Source organism: Vanacampus margaritifer, chromosome 4 (assembly GCF_051991255.1).
Source record: "Vanacampus margaritifer isolate UIUO_Vmar chromosome 4, RoL_Vmar_1.0, whole genome shotgun sequence".
Classification (NCBI taxonomy): domain Eukaryota; kingdom Metazoa; phylum Chordata; class Actinopteri; order Syngnathiformes; family Syngnathidae; genus Vanacampus; species Vanacampus margaritifer.
In genome coordinates this window covers 2,003,697-2,022,602 of record NC_135435.1, presented here as the reverse complement: position 1 = coordinate 2,022,602, position 18,906 = coordinate 2,003,697, and the positions used below count along the sequence as shown (strand labels likewise).

Sequence of the window (18,906 nt, the reverse complement as noted above, 5' to 3'; positions counted from 1 at the left end):
GTGGATTATGTCTTACCCAAATGAAATTATTGTATCATATTACTAATTAACCCCAAACTGGAGCTGCCATGATTTGAATAATATAAATATAGCATATGATTACTTGCTAACACTGCCAAGGTTAACTCTTGTTTGTACACCTGTATTGATAACATGTATTGCTGCTCTTGTAAACATAATGTACACATGTAATGTAAACATTATCTGGCTTTATTTCTGTTTGGACATTTGATGTAACGTGCAAGGCTGCCGTGATAATGTTGTATTGTGGCTGCAATGTATCTGCTGTAAATAGTTACAATGGGGTTGGTGAACATGGTTTTGGGATGTGGCTAGCGGGGGCTACTCCGCTGGGTGGGCTGGCCTTGGTGAGCGCTCAGGAGTATCAAGATCTAAGCATCATCGGATGCTGGCAACAGTGGTGGCTAACCTGACCAGAACATTGCTTTGGACACAATGAGCAGAATGCCAGCCGATCTACTCTTCTGGAAGCCACAACGTGTGAAAGCTGATCCAAGGTCAGCGAAGACGCTACTGGTGAACGGGCATGCACTCGCCTTGGCTGATCGCCTGGTTGGGTGGGCCTGTTGGTGGTGTCCGGGAACCGATTTAACAATTACAAATGATTGGTACTAGCTGCCATTTATACACAGACATTACTCAAGATGAACTGAGCGAGGAGTGTGCAGACTTAAGTCTGGGATTGATAACGATGTGAATCAGTGACTATCATAATCAATGTATATGACTGATGCGTATAGTAAGAATCGATGGGGGCGGGTTACTAATAACCTGCTGCTTGAAATTGCAATAAATTACCAAAAAACTGCCTGAGTTATTACGCCCCATGTGTCCTGCTCCCTTTCGGAGGGGAAGATATCCGAACAGTTATTCTGAAACAAGTAATTGATTCTGCAACCTAATTCAATTTGAGCTTCTCTTTCAAAGTAGCTGAAGGCGTATAATTATAGCTCAGAAACGGTGTAAATTTATAGCCTGAATGTAGCCCATACTATTCTAGGGTGGAAAATAACTGTATTAGGGACTGCTCTGAATCTGATATGTAGACCACTACATCTGCAAACAATGATAATGGTTGTTGTAATTTCTCCAAGACTCCAAATAAAAGGGGCCAATTTATGCAATCAAATGCTTTTTCAGCATCCAGCCCTACCAACACTGCCTCCAAATTTACCTCCTTTATATAGCTGATTATATGTAAAGTCCTTCTAATAATGTCTTGAGTCTGTCTCCCACGTATAAAACCTGGTCTAGGTCAATAATTCCTGGTAGTATTTTCTCCAATCTTCTAGCTAGTATATGGGTAAAGATTTTGTCATCCTGATTCAGGACACTCACCGGTCTATAATTACTACATTCATCCCCATACCTTCCCTCCTTTGGGATCAGCGACATCACTGCTTCCCTCCAGGAGGGGAGGGACAGCATTTCCCTCCAATATCCAATTGAATGTTGACTGTAGCATAGGAATCACTGACGTCGCCATACTTCTATACCATAACCCGAAAAAAACATCTGGTCCGCTGCCTTGTTAGGCTAAAGGTTTGCTATAGCCGAACTTTATTCTTTCTCTGAAATTCTGGCTATAAGACTATTTTTCTGCTTGGTAGTCAATTGGGGCAAGTTAATTTCCTTCCAAAAGTCATTCAATCCCTCCCCTGAAACCCAAGGTTGGGTATATAATTTAAAAGGGAAGCAGGGCAAGCAGGCAAAGGTGATGTACAAAAAATGACTTTAATTACTACAAGACAAAAGCGAACTCCAAATGGCAAGAGAAAACAAAACGTGGGGGGGGACAAGGACAAGGCAAAAGCTAGTAGCATGACGGGAGGGAAATGACACTGAACCGAACAGCCAGTCCGGGGTAGTCCGCAGGGCGTCCCGGACGCCAGACGAGGGGAGCCCAGCGGCGCCGGTCCAGAGGGCGGCCCAGACACCACACTGGAGCAGAAGGCTACCGCAGGACGTGCGCCGCCAGACGAGGAGAAGAGGACGGCAGTGGGATGTACGCCTCCTGTCCACACTCATGGGCTTGAAGCCGCCATGGAAGAGGCGAAGAAACTTTGCACGAGAGCGGCCGAGGCAAGGAGGCCAGGGGCTGCAGCGGCACAGGCAAGGTTGCCCGGGGCGGCAGCGGCACCGGCGAGGATGCACGGGGCGGCAGTGGCACAGGCGAAAAGGCTCGAGACTGAGGCTGCCGTGGAGCCGGCACGGGGACTTGAGGCTGCCGTGGAGCCGGCATGGGGACTTGAGGCTGCCGTGGAGCCTGCACGGGGACTTGAGGCTGCCGTGGAGCCGGCACGGGGACTTGAGGCTGCCGTGGAGCCGGCACGGGGACTTGAGGCTGCGGCAGACGTGGTTCGGGGACTTGAGGCTGCGGCAGACGTGGTTCGGGGACTTGAGGCTGCGGCAGACGTGGTTCGGGGACTTGAAGCTGCGGCAGACATTGTTCGGGGACTTGAAGCTGCGGCAGACGTGGTTCGGGGACTTGAAGCTGCGGCAGACGTGGTTCGGGGACTTGAGGCTTGCTACCCAGAGCGCCACCAGCCGAAGCCAGGAGCCGCAGGGCTTCGTCCAACAAGGATATTACTAGGGCTCCGGAGGCAAGTATTTGTTCCTGGCATGACAGAGCTCCCGCTGGGTCCTTCTGTGGTCGGTTCATTCTGTCAAGAAGGCAAAGTTTGGTGGGGGACCCAGTCGCAGGGAAGCAGGGCAAGGAGGCAAAGGGATGTACAAAAAATGACTTGAATTACTACAAAACAAAAGCGAACTCCAAATGGCAAGAGAAAAGAAAATGTTTGTGTGGGGGGGGGGACAAGGCAAAAGCTGGTAGCATGACGGGAGGGAAATAACAATGAGCCGACACAGACAGAGGGGAGACAGGAGACTAAATACACACACGCTAATGACACAACAAGATACACTTGGGGCAAGACACAAGTGGCTGAGGGCACTGATTGGTTGACACGAGGAAGGGCAGGATTACACTTAACAAGACCAAAGGAGACACACAAGGAAAAACAGAACCCAAACATGACACACATGTACTTTACTATTGACTATTACTAGTCACAGCCTGAATACATCTATATGAAAATGTTCTGTTATACAAACTGTGCCGATCCCAATAAACAGATACATTTGTAAAGTTATCAGAAAAGTCTCAAGATGTTCATCATGCAAAGGGTGTGGTTCATTATGGTACCAGAGCCGTATATAGAGAGAGTTTGGCCAACTTGATTTCAGAGCTACTGCACTGTGATTGATCAGCTGCTGGTCACATGACATATGGACGCCACGCACCCTGCTGCTGCGACTTTCATTAGGGCGGCAGTAAAAAGCTTAAGGTCAATTCTCGCAGTGCAAAGTTGTTTTGAAGAGTCTCTCACCAATACGTGTACATTTTGGAAGATTTTATGATTCTCTGAGTCTGAGAAAGGTTTGCATTGGACAATATTCTGAGTGTATCTGCCTTTAGTATGATACATGTAGTACTGTTTAAGGTATACTGGACAATATTCTGAGTGTATCTGCCTTTAGTATGATACATGTAGTATTGTTTAAGGTATACAGTTAGTTTTCTTGCGATGTGTGAATGATTGACGACGTAAATGCAACATTACAGAAGATGCATTTGTGTTACGAAATTGATGCCTATTTATTTATTTATTTATTTATTTTTTAAATTTATTTACTTGCTTACTTATTCACTCACTCATTTACCTACATCCTGTTATTAATTTATTGAAGTTAAGTTTATTTACTTGTATACTTATTTAAGATTTGCTAAATAATGGGAAAATAATGTTTTGAATATTCCATGTGGCATACTTATGTCTGTTTTCAGAAAATTAACATGAGTTTCCGAGGGTGGCAACATGGCGTACATGTTTTCAGTTGGCCAAACTCTCTCTCTATATGGCTCTGTATGGTACCACAGAGTCCGATGAGTCACCATGACAATAAAAGCTGTTGGAACTTGACCCCAAAATTCCACACATTTGATGAGAGTCCAGGCCTGAAGACATCTGTGAACTTATTTTTCATCATAGCGGTAGCACCACCTAGTTGTCACAAGTGTGTTTAGGCCTTGATGATATTAAAATTTTTTTTTAACAAATCAGCCCCGGTTGTACATTTCACCAAGATCTACGAAATGTTGTAAGTATATGTAATAGCCCATGACCTCCAAAAATGTCTTGTCCACCACCAATGTCTTTCCATTGCTGTGAAAACAAACATTGGTGTAAGTAGACCCAGATGATCATGTCTTGTTAAAATGTCACATATTTGATGACAGTCCAGGCCTGACGACAGCTACTAACATTGTCATTGTTGTAAGGCTGCTGCCCCCACAAACCGACGGCCGGCTAAGCGATAAAAAGGCTGGATGGTTGAATTCCAAACTGTGCAACATTTAGGGCATTCGGCTTTGGAGGTTCCGTCCTATATCCTTTTACATTGCAGTTTATATGTATATACAATTTGACATTAACCATTTTAGCTTTTATTTATAGGTTGCTTAGTTACTTAGGCTAAGGCGGAAGACGCTCAGAGTATGGACTCAACCAGCAGTGTTGTGATGTAATTTCTATGCTTGACTAACATGACAAGCCCTCACTGAATATACAGTAAAATTGTCCTATTTTTTCATCCTAGCTGTCAAATTTCACCAAAAAGCAACAATTTATACTGATTATTTAAAAAAAAAAAAACTTATTCCATTTTAATTAATTGTACTGAAAGCATGCCTCATTATTCTGATTACAAGGAGCTATCAAAGCATATATTTAAACTGTAATGAATATTTTAATTACCTTCTTAATAGAATGATGAAACTGTAACCAAAGACAGCCATTCCAACCAAGAAGTAGGCAAGGGGCAACCGGTATCCCGCACTGCCGATTTTCCGCACGCTTCCGTAATAGCCATAAAATAACACGGAGTACTGTAGGTAACCCTGTGGATAGTGGACACACACGCGCGCACACACACACACGCACACGCACACGCGCGCACACACACACACACACACACACACACACTCACACACACACACACACACACACACACACACACATCACTTGTATTGTAACCACCGACTGTAATAAAAAGCACAGAGAGAAAGGTTCTGACACTGGCTGTATTCCTTGCCTCCTGTTTCATTTGGTCAGTGTTGGGCATTTGCCTTAAATAAGAAATTTGAATTTAAAAAAAAAAAAAGTAATTCAGTTGGCAAAGCAGTTACTGCCTTGGAAAAGTAATTTGTTACTCATTAAAAGTAACTAAAGTAACTATGATATTTCTGTATTCTCTGAGTCGACTTTTTAACCGGCAGTTCACATTGCTGGAAGCATGTTTGTGTGCACACTATGTATGCATTGTGTCTGTATGTATTGTGCTATTAAGCTATTAATTAAACATGACAGGAGAGAGAAGCTTGCCCCAAGGGACCAGATGGTGTCCAGATCCTGAGCAGAATGGAGGTGCTCCTTGGGAATAGTTTTACTCCTTGTGGTTCCAAACGGGGCTCCAGCAAGCAGCTAGCACAGACAGAAAAACATTCGTCTGGATAATACAGCAAAAATAAAATGTTCAATATAAAGTCACATTTTTACATTTGGGCAACAACAACAGCAAAAAGTTAAACTTGGTGTTTCTTAACTCATTCATAGCCAGCTATTTTCACTGAAGCAACACCCTTCACCCCGGCTTTTTAACTGGATTTTGACAGATTTTGCAAGTTCCACATAATTTTCTGTTCTATTGCTACAAAAAGATGGAACCTACCAAAAATAGATTAGAGTGTCATCAGGAAAGAAAGTATATTTGTATCTGTTTCCGTTTTGCAGCAATCAGCATTAGAATATAGCTAAGTTTCATCATTATTCACAAACCTGTTGAAAACACTGGCAAAAAAAGCTTGTTGCAACATGGCCCTGGCTGATCTCTTATACTCTGCTGCCACCTTTTTTTGTAATGACTACCATTGCTTTAAGCGAACTCTTCAGGTCAGAAGCTGTATTAAAGCCTTCTGTATGCTCTAGCATTAACAAAAAAAAAACATTAAAAACATATAAATACGTTTTTGGGAGTGCAGGACAAAGTATTAAAAAACATAAATACGTTTTTGGGAGTGCAGGACAAAGTATTAACAAACATATTTATATGTTTTTTGGGTTTGAATGAGATTTAAGAAAATAAGAAAAAAGTTTCAACAATTTTGTGTTAATGCCCAGTTGTGTCATGTGTAGGTTGGGGTTGCGGACCCAAATGCAGGGAAACAGATGAAGCCAGGCTTAAATGCAGGCATTAACAATGACTAGAGTACCAGGAAAGCATCCAAATTCAGATACAGTATAAACAATGTCTTAATAAAAATCAAAACCTATGTAAATGAATGGATTATCTGTCAACGTGCCACCGACAAGCAGTTGACAGTCCAGTCATGTCTGCTTCTGATGGGTCCATTGTTGGTCGGATCATTCTTTTTTGTGGCACGGAGTTGAGGACCTAAATGCAGTAAAGCAGGATGTCATCAAACAAAAAACTTAGTTTTCCGGAAGAGAGAAAGGACATCTGAAAGTGACTGTGAGAAAAGAAAACAATCCAACAAAGACTGAACAGAAGCAAATAACTAAACGCAAGCAAAATATTGAGACAATGAGAAACACCTGAGGTCCGTTTCACAAAGCAGGTTCAACAAACTCTGAGACTAACCCTGAACTGTGAGTTGACCTACCCTGAGATAGGAAACTGAGTTAGAGAGTTTGAGTTAGTTTTATCAACACAGAGCAGTTTCACCTGGAGTTAAGCTCGTGTACCACCACTCTAAAAAGACTGCATCAATGGAGTCCTGATTCGACGAGTCACCATGGCAACAGGAAAGCAGAGGGTGGTGCCGCCCTCTGCTTCCCCGTTTTTTACCCCTCTCGAACTGGAAATCTTAATGCAATTGTATGGCAAATTTGAACATGTCTTTATAGTGTAGGCCACTGGTTCTCAACCCCGGTCCTCAAGTACCCCTATTCAGCATGTTTTCCATGTCTCTTTCAGCCAACACAGCTGAGGATCATTATCATGCAGAGCTGGCTGATTAGCCGATCGTTTGAAACACCTGTGTTGGCTGTGGGAGACATGGAAAACAGGCTGGATCGGGGTACTCGAGGACCGCGGTGTTGAGAACCACTAAATTACTAAAATTGTTAAATTACACAAGAATTGCTCACAAGGTGATGCATGCATAAAACTTTCACAGCAGCTGCAAAAGAGAGGGAGAACGTTGATGCTTGAGTCAATGCATACATTTAAATGTAGTCCTTTGTAATCACAATAATATTACAGGGGAAACCTGCTTAAATGGTAGCTCATTGATTTATTTCATTTAGATGCAGTCCAGCGGGGGAGAAGCTCTCTTGACAACAACTTGAAATATAAAAAAATGTTCAAACAGGTAAGGAAAAAAAAGGAGCGCAACACACAATATATGCTGGTATGTGAGCGCATGACTACGGCTGGTAATGGTGCAGATGTAAGGATGGATTAAGTTGTGTATGTAGATGATGGACTGTGATGTGAAACATCCATCCATCCATTTTCCTAATCGCTTGTCCTCACAAGGGTCGCGGGGGTTGCTGGAGCCTATCCCAGCTGGCTTCAGGCAGTAGGCGGGGTACACCCTGAACTGGTTACCAGCCAATTGCAGGGCACACAGAGACGAACAACCACCCACACTTACAATCACACCTATGGAAAATTTTGAGTGTCCAATCAACCTGCCATGCATGTCTTTGGAATGTGGGAGGAAACCGGAGCACCCGGAGAAAACCCACGCAAGCACGGGGAGAACATGCAAACTCCACCCAGAAAGGCCGAAGCCCGGAGTCGATCTCACGTCCTCTACACTGGGAGGTGGACGTGCTAACAAGTCAGCCACCGTGCCGCTGATGTGAAACAATACCGTTTAAAAAGATAACTGTCTGAAAATGCCAGAACTACTATGTGCGGCTTGATAACCATCTCACGACGAATCTTTAATTCCCTGCGCAGTAATGCTGCACACTCTCAAAAGAGAATTGTTGAACCAATTTAAGATTACAAATTGAATTGTTGACCAACTTAATAAACTTGCTTCAATTGTTAACACACAATTGAATTAAGTTAACCCAAAGTAAATACATTAGGTTAATTATGAGGTCACTAAACTTTATATTCACTTGAATTAAGTTAATTCAAAATTAATCCAACGTGAATATATTAAGTTTAATTAACTCATAAATGATTAAACGTAATATATTTACTTTGAATTAATTTAATTCAAACGTGTGTTACCAATTGAAGCAATTTTATTAAATTGGCCAACAATTCAATTCGCAATTTGGTTCAATAACTCTCTTTTTAGAGTGCACCTTCATCAACGGGATCATCGTCAAAAGGACATGCCATGTTCGTGAAAGACTTTAAATATAGGCCTATTAACTTTATATATATTAGTGCTGTCAAAGTTAAAGCGTTAACTAATTAATTAATCACCAAAAATTATCGCATTAATCATGTATTAATGCAGATTAATCGCACTATTAATTTTGAAAACAGACTATCCTTTATTTTGACAGCAGATGGCTACGTTAAAGGTTGCACAGGTTGTGTTTGAGCAATAAACATAACTACATGCATGAAAGTAAAGCATTTAATAAATGCTTGTGCATGACATTCAGAATATTTGTTCATGTCAAAATATTGGTCATCCCCCCATTTTTAATTATGCAGGTAATTAACTAATTAGAAAAAAAGGAGGATGAGCGTGTGCAGTGGATAAAAAAAAAATGTTGAAGACATCCTCATAACAATAAATGTAGAAAGAATTAACACATAACAGGTGCTCTTCAAATTTGGCGGGCAAAAAATGTTGATAAAAAAGCCTTTTTAGATTAATCAAAATTCTAAGATGTGATTAATCTGATTTAAAAAATGAATTGTTTGACAGCTCTAATATATATATATATATATATGTATGTATATATATATATATATATATATATGTATATGTTTATGTATATGTACTGTATGTATATATATATATATATATATATATATATATATATATATATATATTAATTTGCGTGTAATTAATTAATATAGATTAGCGCATTAAAGTGACAGCCTTACTTATTTGTAAAAAGCAAAGTTCATACCATATTAAATACAAAAAAGTAAAGGAACTATAGTGCCATATTTAACAGTGACATATCACCAACTAAATGTGAGTCTCCATTGGTTTTACTAATTTTTGATACAATGAGGACAACTCAGCCCACATCTCAGCCAGTGCTAATTCCATAGGATAGCCAAGTGAACTACTAGCAAGCAAGTTAGATATATATAAAAAATAATATATTATTACTTATCATTTTAAATAGACACATCTCTCCTTACTGCATTTCTAATATTAACTATTATTACTTTGCGTTTTAAATTGCACATCTCCCCTTAATGCATTTCCAAAGGGTTAAAACATGTACACAGTAATACATTGTTTGTTTTATTTTTTATTGAAATAGATGCCTGTCCAAGAGCAAGGAACATTACCAGGCTTATTGCAAAGATGATTTGCGTGGACCTCCAACCAATTTCAATCGTAGAGGACAGGGGATTTAATGCTTTTTTGTACCAGTATTTTGATCCATGCCTAGCCGCAAAACCATTAAAGAAGGAACAATCAAACAAATGTACACAAACTGTTGCAATGATGTAAGGAGAGCTTTAGATGATACTGAGAGTGTACGAACCCAATTCCCAAAAAGTTGGGACACTATACAAATTGTGAATAAAAACTGAATGCAATTATGTGGAAGTGCCAAATTTTAATATTTTATTCAGAATAGAACACAGACAACAGGTCAAAAGTTTAAACTGTAAAAAAAATTTAAATGTATAATTTTAAGGGAAAACTATATGGATTTTAAATTCCATGGTGTTAACAGATCTCAAAAATGTTGGGTAAAGGCCATTTTTACTACTGTGAGGCTCCCTCTTCTTACAACAGTCTGCAAACATCTAGGGATCGAGGAGACAAATTTCTCAAGCTTAAAATTAGGAATGCTGTCCCATTCTTGTCTAAACACGCGTCTCTCTAACTGTTCAACTGTCTTGGGCTTTCTTTGTTGCACATTCCCCTTTATGATGCGCCAAATGTGCTCTATAAGTGAAAGAAGTGGACTGTAGGCTGGCAATTTCAATACCCGGATCCTTTTCCTACGCAGCCATGATGTTGTAATTGGTGCTGCATGTGGTCTGGCATTTAGTGTTGAGAAATGCAAGATCTCCTCTGAAAGTGATGATGTCTGAAAGGGAGCATATGTTGTTCTCAAATCTGAATATACCTTTCTGCATTGACGATGCCTTTCCAGGTGTGGAAGCTGCCCATGGCACATGCACTCATGCAACCCTATACAATCACAGATGTAGGCTTATAAACTGATGTTTCACTGAGTGCTGATAACAACTTGGGTTGTCCTTGTCCTCTTCAGTCAGTATGATATAGCGCCCCAGTTTTCCACAAATAACTTCGAATCATGATTGGTTTGACCACAAAACAGGTTTCCACTTTGCCACACTCCATTTTAAATGACCCCTGGCCCAGAGAAACGCCTGCATCTGGCAACGGCGACTGGCACGGTGGATTGTTGTTCACCCACAATGTTTTCTGGAAGTATTGCTGCGCCCTTTCTGTGATTTACCTTACAGTAAGCATTCTTGTTTGCGGTGCAGTGCCGTTTAAGAGCCCGAAAATCATGGGCATCCAGTATGATTTTTCGGCCTTGACCCTTACACACAGATTATTCCAGATTCTCTGAATTTTTGGATGATGTTATACACTGTAGATGATGATTACTTCAACCTTTTTGCAATTTTTCGCTGGTAATCACTAAACACCTTTCTGATATTTCTCCACTATCTTTCTGCGCAACATTTGAGGAATTGGTGATTCTCTACCCATCTTCGCTTCTGAGAGACACTGCCACTCCGAGAAGCTCTTTTTATACTCCAATTAAGTTGCCAAACGACCTCATTAGTGGTAACTGGTCTTCCAGCTGTTTTTTTGTGTAATTGTGTAAGTGCAATTGACTTTTCCAGCCTCTTATTGCTACCTCACCCAACTTTTTTGAGATTTGTTGGCACCATGAAATTTACAATCAACATATTTTTCCCTTAAAATTATGCATTTTCTCAGTTTAAACTTTTGACTTGTCATCTTCTATTCTGAACAAAATATTGAAATTTGGCACTTCCACAAAATTGCATTCAGTTTGTATTCACAATTTGTATAGTAACCCAACTTTTTGGGGGTTGTAGTTTTAACTACAGATATGTGGACTTCAAGATGTACTCAGGCCTATTTGACAGTAACCTGACATTTTGTGCACAATTGGAATATGGCAGAATATGTCTTAGAGGCTAGTTCCTTTACTGAACAGCACACTGCCACAAACATTAGTTCAGTGTTGAGAAGAATCACAGATCATTGGGGCATTACTCACAAGGTGATCGCAGCAATCACAGACAATGGTGCTAATGTCGTCTCTGCGGTTCACAGGGCTGGTTGGACCCACTGTTTCACCCACACGTTGAACTTAGTTGTGAAAGATGCCGTTAAAGCTGTCTCTGAAATTGTTACCCTCTTGCAAAAATGCAGCAGCGTTGCTTAATTTTTTCACCACAGCTCCAAAGCCACAGAGAAGCTTATAGACCTGCAGAAGCAAATGAACCATCCATAACACAAACTCATTTAGTCTGTTGAGACTAGATGGAATTCTGTATTTTACATGTTGGGGAAGTTTCAGGAGCAGAGAGACGCAGTCACCACTGCTCTTTGCATACTTGGAAGGAAAGACCTGTGCCTGAGCAGTGAAGAGATGGACTTGATCCTGCCTACTATTGAAGCTTTGAGGCCATTTGAACATGCAACCCAAGAGATATCTGAATCAAAACATGTGTACATCTCAAAGGCGATTCCTCTTGTTTCTGTCCTTACAACTGCTACTGAAAATCGAGAGAGCATCTTTTCAAAGCAGCTGTTAAACAAATGCCAACACAGATTCTATTCTATTGAGACATTGTACTGTATCGCAGCATGCACATTCCTAGATGTTCACTTCAGAGGCATTGCTTTTCGCAACAAAGACAATGTGGAAAACATAAAAAGGCAAATACTTACAAAAATAAAAGAAAACCTACAACCTTCGCCTCAAGCTGGATCATCTGTGCCTCAAGCAGAAGCATCGATATCTCCAACTCCTGTATCTTCCACACCTCCAAGTTCCGCCACATCAGCAGCAAGAGGTTTATGGTCCAATTTTGACATACAAGCACATTCATCACAAGAGCACCGCAGTGCAGCCACTGATGCATTGAGATGCACCATTACATGGAAGAGAGGATAATCCCCTGACATCATGACCTTCTACAATGGTGGAAAGATCATTAACAGGCATTCCCATCTCTGTCGTCTTGCATCAAAATACCTGGGCATTTTACCATCCTCAGTTCCCTCAGAGAGGGTGTTTTCTAAAACAGGAGAGCTCATAAACCAAAGACGAAACCGTCTGAAGGGTAAAAATGTTAACTCTTTTACTGCCAAAAATGTTAAATGCCATTTAGTAAAAACCTACGGAGGAGCGCCAAAGACGTTAGAAGACGTTCACCAATTTTTCCAAATTTTTTGGGGGGTGGGAAACGGGTGGAGGAAAGCCTTGGCCAGCTGTGCTGAAAGTATCAAGCCGATCTAGTCAGTATAATGCCTATTTTTGGCCCCTAGATGGCAGCGATGACTCTCTTTGGACAAGATTGGGTAGGCGTCAGTAGAAGACGTGAAGCGGAGCTAGAGTGTTGAGGGGACAATGGCTGAGGAAGCCATAATGGCGACCGGTTGCAAGCAGCTCACGCTTGAGCATTTTTTTCAAAGACGAAAAGCATCGACCAATGCTAAAGAGCACATTGATGACGACGATGATGATGATGGTGACTCCGAGGTTGACGCCGAAGTTGGAAGCGTTGACGCGGCGCCTATGATCACGTCATTAAAGCCTCACCGGCTAGCGATGCTAACGCAGGAAAACGCGGAGCACGCTCAGGCGGACGTTCAATCGGACGACGAAGAGTGCCCCGAGTCCAATGAATATTCATCGGAGGAGTGGGTACAGTCTGATCACGGAGAAGACACTGGTTATGGACTACGATGCCACCATGAATGGAGCGGATAAGATGGATCAACCACCCGGTATAGGAACTGAAGGACATGAGGAAGCCAGACGTAACACCACCGTAACGTCACCGTATCATGATCCTGAGAGTAGACTTGATGGCAACATGGCCAAGCACACACTGCGGTATATACTTGCTATTCCCCGGGAAAAAAAGCCAGCAAAATCCTGCTGCGTGTCCTTGCACGCAAAAAGAAAAACTGTATTTGAAACATCCACACAATTGTAAATAGTACCACGGTTGCACACATTTGTAAATAGTTTGCGAAATTGTTTTGTCAAATTGTTACACTGTTGAATGCAAATAAACGTATTTTGCTATCAAAAAACACTTTTTCATTGTTGGTGGTTGTGTTTTACAGAAGTAAAGCACTGTTTAGGTGTTTGTGGCATCATTCATGGGGAAAAAAACGGTCTCAAATTCACTAGAATGCATGAAATAATATCGTTTCACAAAAAGCTTGATTTCTCCATTTTTTGTTTCAAAACAGAGCATTTCGGTGAAACTAACCATTTTCTATTGTTGATTACTGAAAAACGGAATAAGGTAGAAACAAACTTTTTTTTCTGATGAAAGATGAGAGTTCAATCTTTCATTTGGTAGTATTTGTGTTTCCATAGTCCAAACACAAAATTTTCTGTGGACCTTGAAAGATCAGTCAAAATGCTTAAATAGGCTGGCACCCACGGCATCCCTTTTCTGAAAACGTCTGGCAGTCAAAGAGTTAAAGAGTGAGGGTGATTAATCAGATTTTGTTGTTGATGGATTGGTTTGTGAGTTTGTAAGTAAACTGCCTCTTTGCTAGTTATTAAAAGCAAAAGTTTTTCCATTGCTATGCATATTTAGTCAAAAGAGACTTTTAATAGTTTTTGAGTGCTTGCTGTAGTTGTACATGAGAGATTATCAGAATGGTTGAGAACTCTGCAGGGTCAGACACAACCTGAGCAATTGTGAGAAAAGGCAATTCAATTGATGACTAAAATCACAACTGTGTTGTATTTAGTTAAGTGTTGTTGCATTTATTAGTTGTGTTTTTTATTTATTTATAGTTATTTATTTATATATATATATATATATATATATATATACCTTCGGTATCGCAATATTTGGCCTTGGTATGACTTGATATAATCCAAAATCCCTGGTATTGCCCATCCCTAGTGCACATGCCCTTTGTCCATTTATTTATGTATTTATTTTATATTTTAAAAAAAAATAGTTTGTGAAAGTAGTTTTGTTTCCTTTCAAAACTAAAATTCAACAACAAGATTTACATAAAACAAATTTTTATTATTACGTTATCCTTGGATGGCGTCATACTACGAGACACGCCCCATTCTGCCAGGTCGCTCGCCACTACACCTGGGGTCGGTAAAATGGTTGCTCAGTTTGTATTTACATAGTCTCACAGTAAACAAAAGCTAAGGTCATAGAATGTAGAAAACTCAAGGAAAACCAATGCCTTTATTTCATAGATCGTGTAGACATGATCACAGTGTGTGCTAGCCTAGCTTCAATTAAAATGTAGTTACACCAGTGGCGAGCAGTGACCTTTTAGAGTGGGCATGAATATTAAATATTATTTAATTATTACTTAATACTGTGATGACTACTGCCGCCTTAATGGGAACACACTCAATAAACATTAGTTCCGTGGCAGAATTATGTCAATGAGCAGCACAATACCACTGTGTAGGTATTACATTAAAGTGGAAATATTCAGGACTGACACAGGTTGATGCACACACATTGTAATGTAACCAGCTCCGTGGTGAGGGAAATGACACAATCACATGCCCACAAATTTGCCAATACGTTGGAATTTACATTATTTGGAACTGACTTGTGCCCACAAAGTGGGCTCAACCCGGGAGAGGAAAAAATGTCGCAGTGGAGCCGCAAGAGGTTTCAACCAACAATCAACAGTTTGTTAACCTGTGGACAGCCAGCGAGCCATTTATGTTTCTCTTGAAAGTGATGGACAAAATTCTTCCACGTTTTCGTGATGGCTACCTCAGGAGTAGGACGACCACTTGAAATTATATTCTTCTTTTACCGCAGAACAAGTCAAGTAAGCCAAAGCCGCATGCGTATATGCGGTTTGTCAGATAAGCTGCTTTACTGCCAGCTTTTTTGCCATTCAAAAGGCGCATGTACAGAAACAACCTCTCGGAACTAACACAACTTGATTTATCATTGCGCATGTGTGAAACAAGCTGTCGGCTTTTCAGCTACCCGCGAGGAGAAAAGGGCAAATTACACAGGAATATAAGACCAAAACAGTAGAACTAAGGTATTGTATTAATAGAGGACACGTGATTTTATTGAAGGGCTTGGGCATGGACTGCATGAATAGCTTATTATGACCGCTCGCCACTGAGTTACACAAGTTGTAATCAGCCTCGCAACTAAGATGAAGTCTGACATTTAGGCGCAGTTGGCTCTGAGGACGCGGGGAAGATGTCCTCTCAGTTTCATAAAGACCAGGATCCTTCCCGTCCACTTTCATCGCAGCAAAAATCTCCTGTAAAACTAACGTTCCTCTTTCATTGGGACGGGCATGGAGCTTATGTAGTACAGCTTCTGCTCCATCTACTGATGCGTTTAAGGTACATAAAATATGTCGGAATTTGTAAGTCTCGCTCAGAATTTTAATGAACTCTTCCTGAAGACTCTAACTTGTAGCATGTACTCAATGATAGCTGAATTAAAATATACTTCAAAATATATGTGAACTTGCTAAATGATCTTTGTTTTCATTTTAACTAACAGCTTGTTTTGGGTGGTTTGTGGTCATAGTAAGGTCCTAATAAGAATTTGGTAGCAGTGTGTTCAGAAATTAGGGGGACAATGAAGAACTAAAAAAAGAAGAAAAAACAACATTCACAGCGTTTTATCAAAAACAAACAATATGTAGCTTGCTGAGATGTTGCAGTAAATGGTTGGGTACAGTCCCAATAATAAAATATTAACATCTACACCTGCAAATTTGTTGTTCATAAATGATCCTTCATACACAAATGGTGATTGGGATTGGCATTGCAGACAAACAACAGTTTCATTATGTGTGAGCCATTATTTCAATTTAGAATAACACCCCCAACACACACACACACACACACACACGCACACACACACACACACACACACACACACACACACACACACACGTATGCCCACTCATATCTACATCCACACCCTCTAACAATGTCCTGAGATATTCAACCCAAAGTGGGTGGATAGTGCACGCACGTTATCATGTGCCACTTTTTTTGCTTTGAGCACTTGCAGAGTTTACGGATATAAATATGGCCCCACTTTTTCCCTCCAGCCAAGCCCCGAGGCAAGCGACCTTTATCAGTGCCGAATGCTAATTTAGCTGTGCCAACTCGCGCTACTGATTGGTGGGCTGGTGGACTCCTTTTGCGGATGTGTTAGGAGTTGGATTTGCGTGTCTTGCCTGCATGAATTATGCAAATTCAGATGTGCGAACGCCCGCTCCCGATAAGTGGACTGTTTTCACGCTCTCATTTTGGCTACTGTCCTCGGCTTCCTCGAGCGTCAGTGTTTACAATCAGAGCAGAAACTCGTCAAACTCTTTTTTTCCATCTCATAACGCCAGAGTAGCGAGGTTGGAAGAGGTAGAAATATTTTGGGTAAATGTGGGGAGATTCCCCGATCTCTTCATTCCATTGAAGATGACGTCGTGTCATTGACGTGTTTGATGAACCGTCTGCAGGGCTGAATTTCTACTGTCGCCACAAATGTCAACTTTATGCTTCATGCTTCAAGTGTGTTTAAAGTAAAGAAAAAGAAAAAGTTAACACTGTTACTCAAAACAGCTTTGTATATTAACAGACGTGCCAGTAGTCTCCCTTCCAAGCACTCTCTGCTGCCCGCGCAGAGCGCATATCAAGCTTTTGATGACGTATGAATCGGATGTGTGCAGATGAGCGTTCACAGTGCAAACGCATCGCATACATATCCGATTTATATCCACATATGAAAGAGGCCCAGGTCTGGTGTGAAAAAATCGGAATCGTACCATTCACACTGCATGAAAAAAACAGATACATGTGAATTGAGCTGCAGTGTGAACGCAGCCTTAGTCTTTTACATATTTTAGAACTATTTTAGAATGTGGAAAAGTTAAATAATATGAGACTTTTAACTTTAAGGAATACACCACTGGAAATTCATTTTCCAGTCTTCGATTAGGCCGTGTGTATATAAAGAATGTAAGTTCAAATATCTATGGCATCTTATTGTTATCTTATTATAAATTAGTTTTATGTGTTCCTGAGACTTTTACCTAGGTTTTCTTGTTTTAACATTTTTATTGTAGCTCAGATCTGTTGTAGCTGTAAAGTGCGTTACAAATAAAAATTATTATTATTATTATTATTATTCCATGAATTGTATTTTAAGTAAGTGTCAAAATAATAACATGGTCTGGGCAGTGCCTTTAACCAGTCATGTGATGCTATGATGCATCTAGTGCGAAAACAATGGCGGCCATTATTCATTCGAATGCGTGTTTCCTGATGTAACGGGCAAGAAAATGTCATCTTGCATGGTCAAATACTGTGCCAATTCTGATAGGCGTAATTCTCAGCATATCAGGTTTCATGTCCTTCCTTAGAGGGGGGAAACCACGCACCCCCTGTACCAAGGGCAAGCGACGGCGCCACCTCGCCACCCAGGTCCCATTGAACTTAGTTCAAACCAAACTTATATATTTGGTTGTCAGCTATAATTGGAAATATAGTATAATTTATTTCAGTGTGTTCCTGGTACTTCCATGGGGAATCGTAACAACAGAGGTTAATCACATTACAGGAGAGCAATTTCCAGTGCGTCTGGCAAAGAAAGCAATGACAGTACAGGTCTGAAAACATCTGCATTCAGTTTAAACAGAAAGGAATCTCTTCAATGCCTGTCTGCTTTGCAAAGATAAATACATTGCACAAATTACTTTAGGCCGGGAGCCAGGTCCACGCCTTCGGATGTTTTTGTTTCCTTTTTTTATTTAATTTTTTTAACTATTATTTCCTGTTATCTCATACCTTGGGCCATCACAAGTTGATAGGGACCACCCCGTTTGGTTACAGGGGCCAAAAACACCCTTTTTTGGAAAAGCGTTTGGCGAAATTGTGTAATTGCAAATGACATGGTACAGTAACTACATACATGGTCATAAAACTCTAATATTTTGCATGGTGTATCCTGACACATGGGTAAACTTGCAAGAAAAAGGGCTTCCTGTATTTCAATTCTCAAATATCACCTTCAACATACCCTAAAAGACCAAAAAATGTCGCTCCGCCTGTCAAATTACCATCAAAAGTAATCAATTTCAAACATTTTATTGTACATCTCATTCCCTCAAATGTATATCAAAAACTTCCCACATTTGTAACCTTCAAATTAGGTCCAAGATGAGCTTTCTATCTGGAGTATTAGAGGAGCTATGACCAAAGTACTCCAGTGTACCCTAAATCGAAAAGAAAAAAAATCCTGAAAATCCCAGAATTACCATTCCAAATGGGATTAAGCTATTTTTTGGCATCTAAATAAAATTGTAAACAATATTTGAAACATGGGTTATGTAGCACTATACCA

General features: G+C 40.5%; 1 protein-coding gene across 12 annotated transcripts in view; it reads right to left on the bottom strand.

The window, feature by feature from the left end:
- Positions 1-18,906, bottom strand: part of tmc3 (transmembrane channel like 3) — a 212,202-nt gene that overhangs the window by 79,059 nt on the left and 114,237 nt on the right. For 11 of the 12 annotated variants that reach the window (XR_013293749.1, XR_013293751.1, XR_013293750.1 and 8 more), the window contains exons 6-7: positions 5,466-5,564; positions 4,839-4,981 (exon numbers count right to left, since the gene is read on the bottom strand). Coding sequence is in view for 9 of the 12 variants with exons in the window: in XM_077562800.1 (XP_077418926.1) it covers positions 4,839-4,981; positions 5,466-5,564 (242 nt within the window). In the remaining 3 variants the exon portion in view is untranslated. Of the gene's footprint in view, positions 1-4,838; positions 5,565-18,906 lie in introns of all 12 variants that reach the window. The other variant, XM_077562804.1, reaches the window with a different exon arrangement.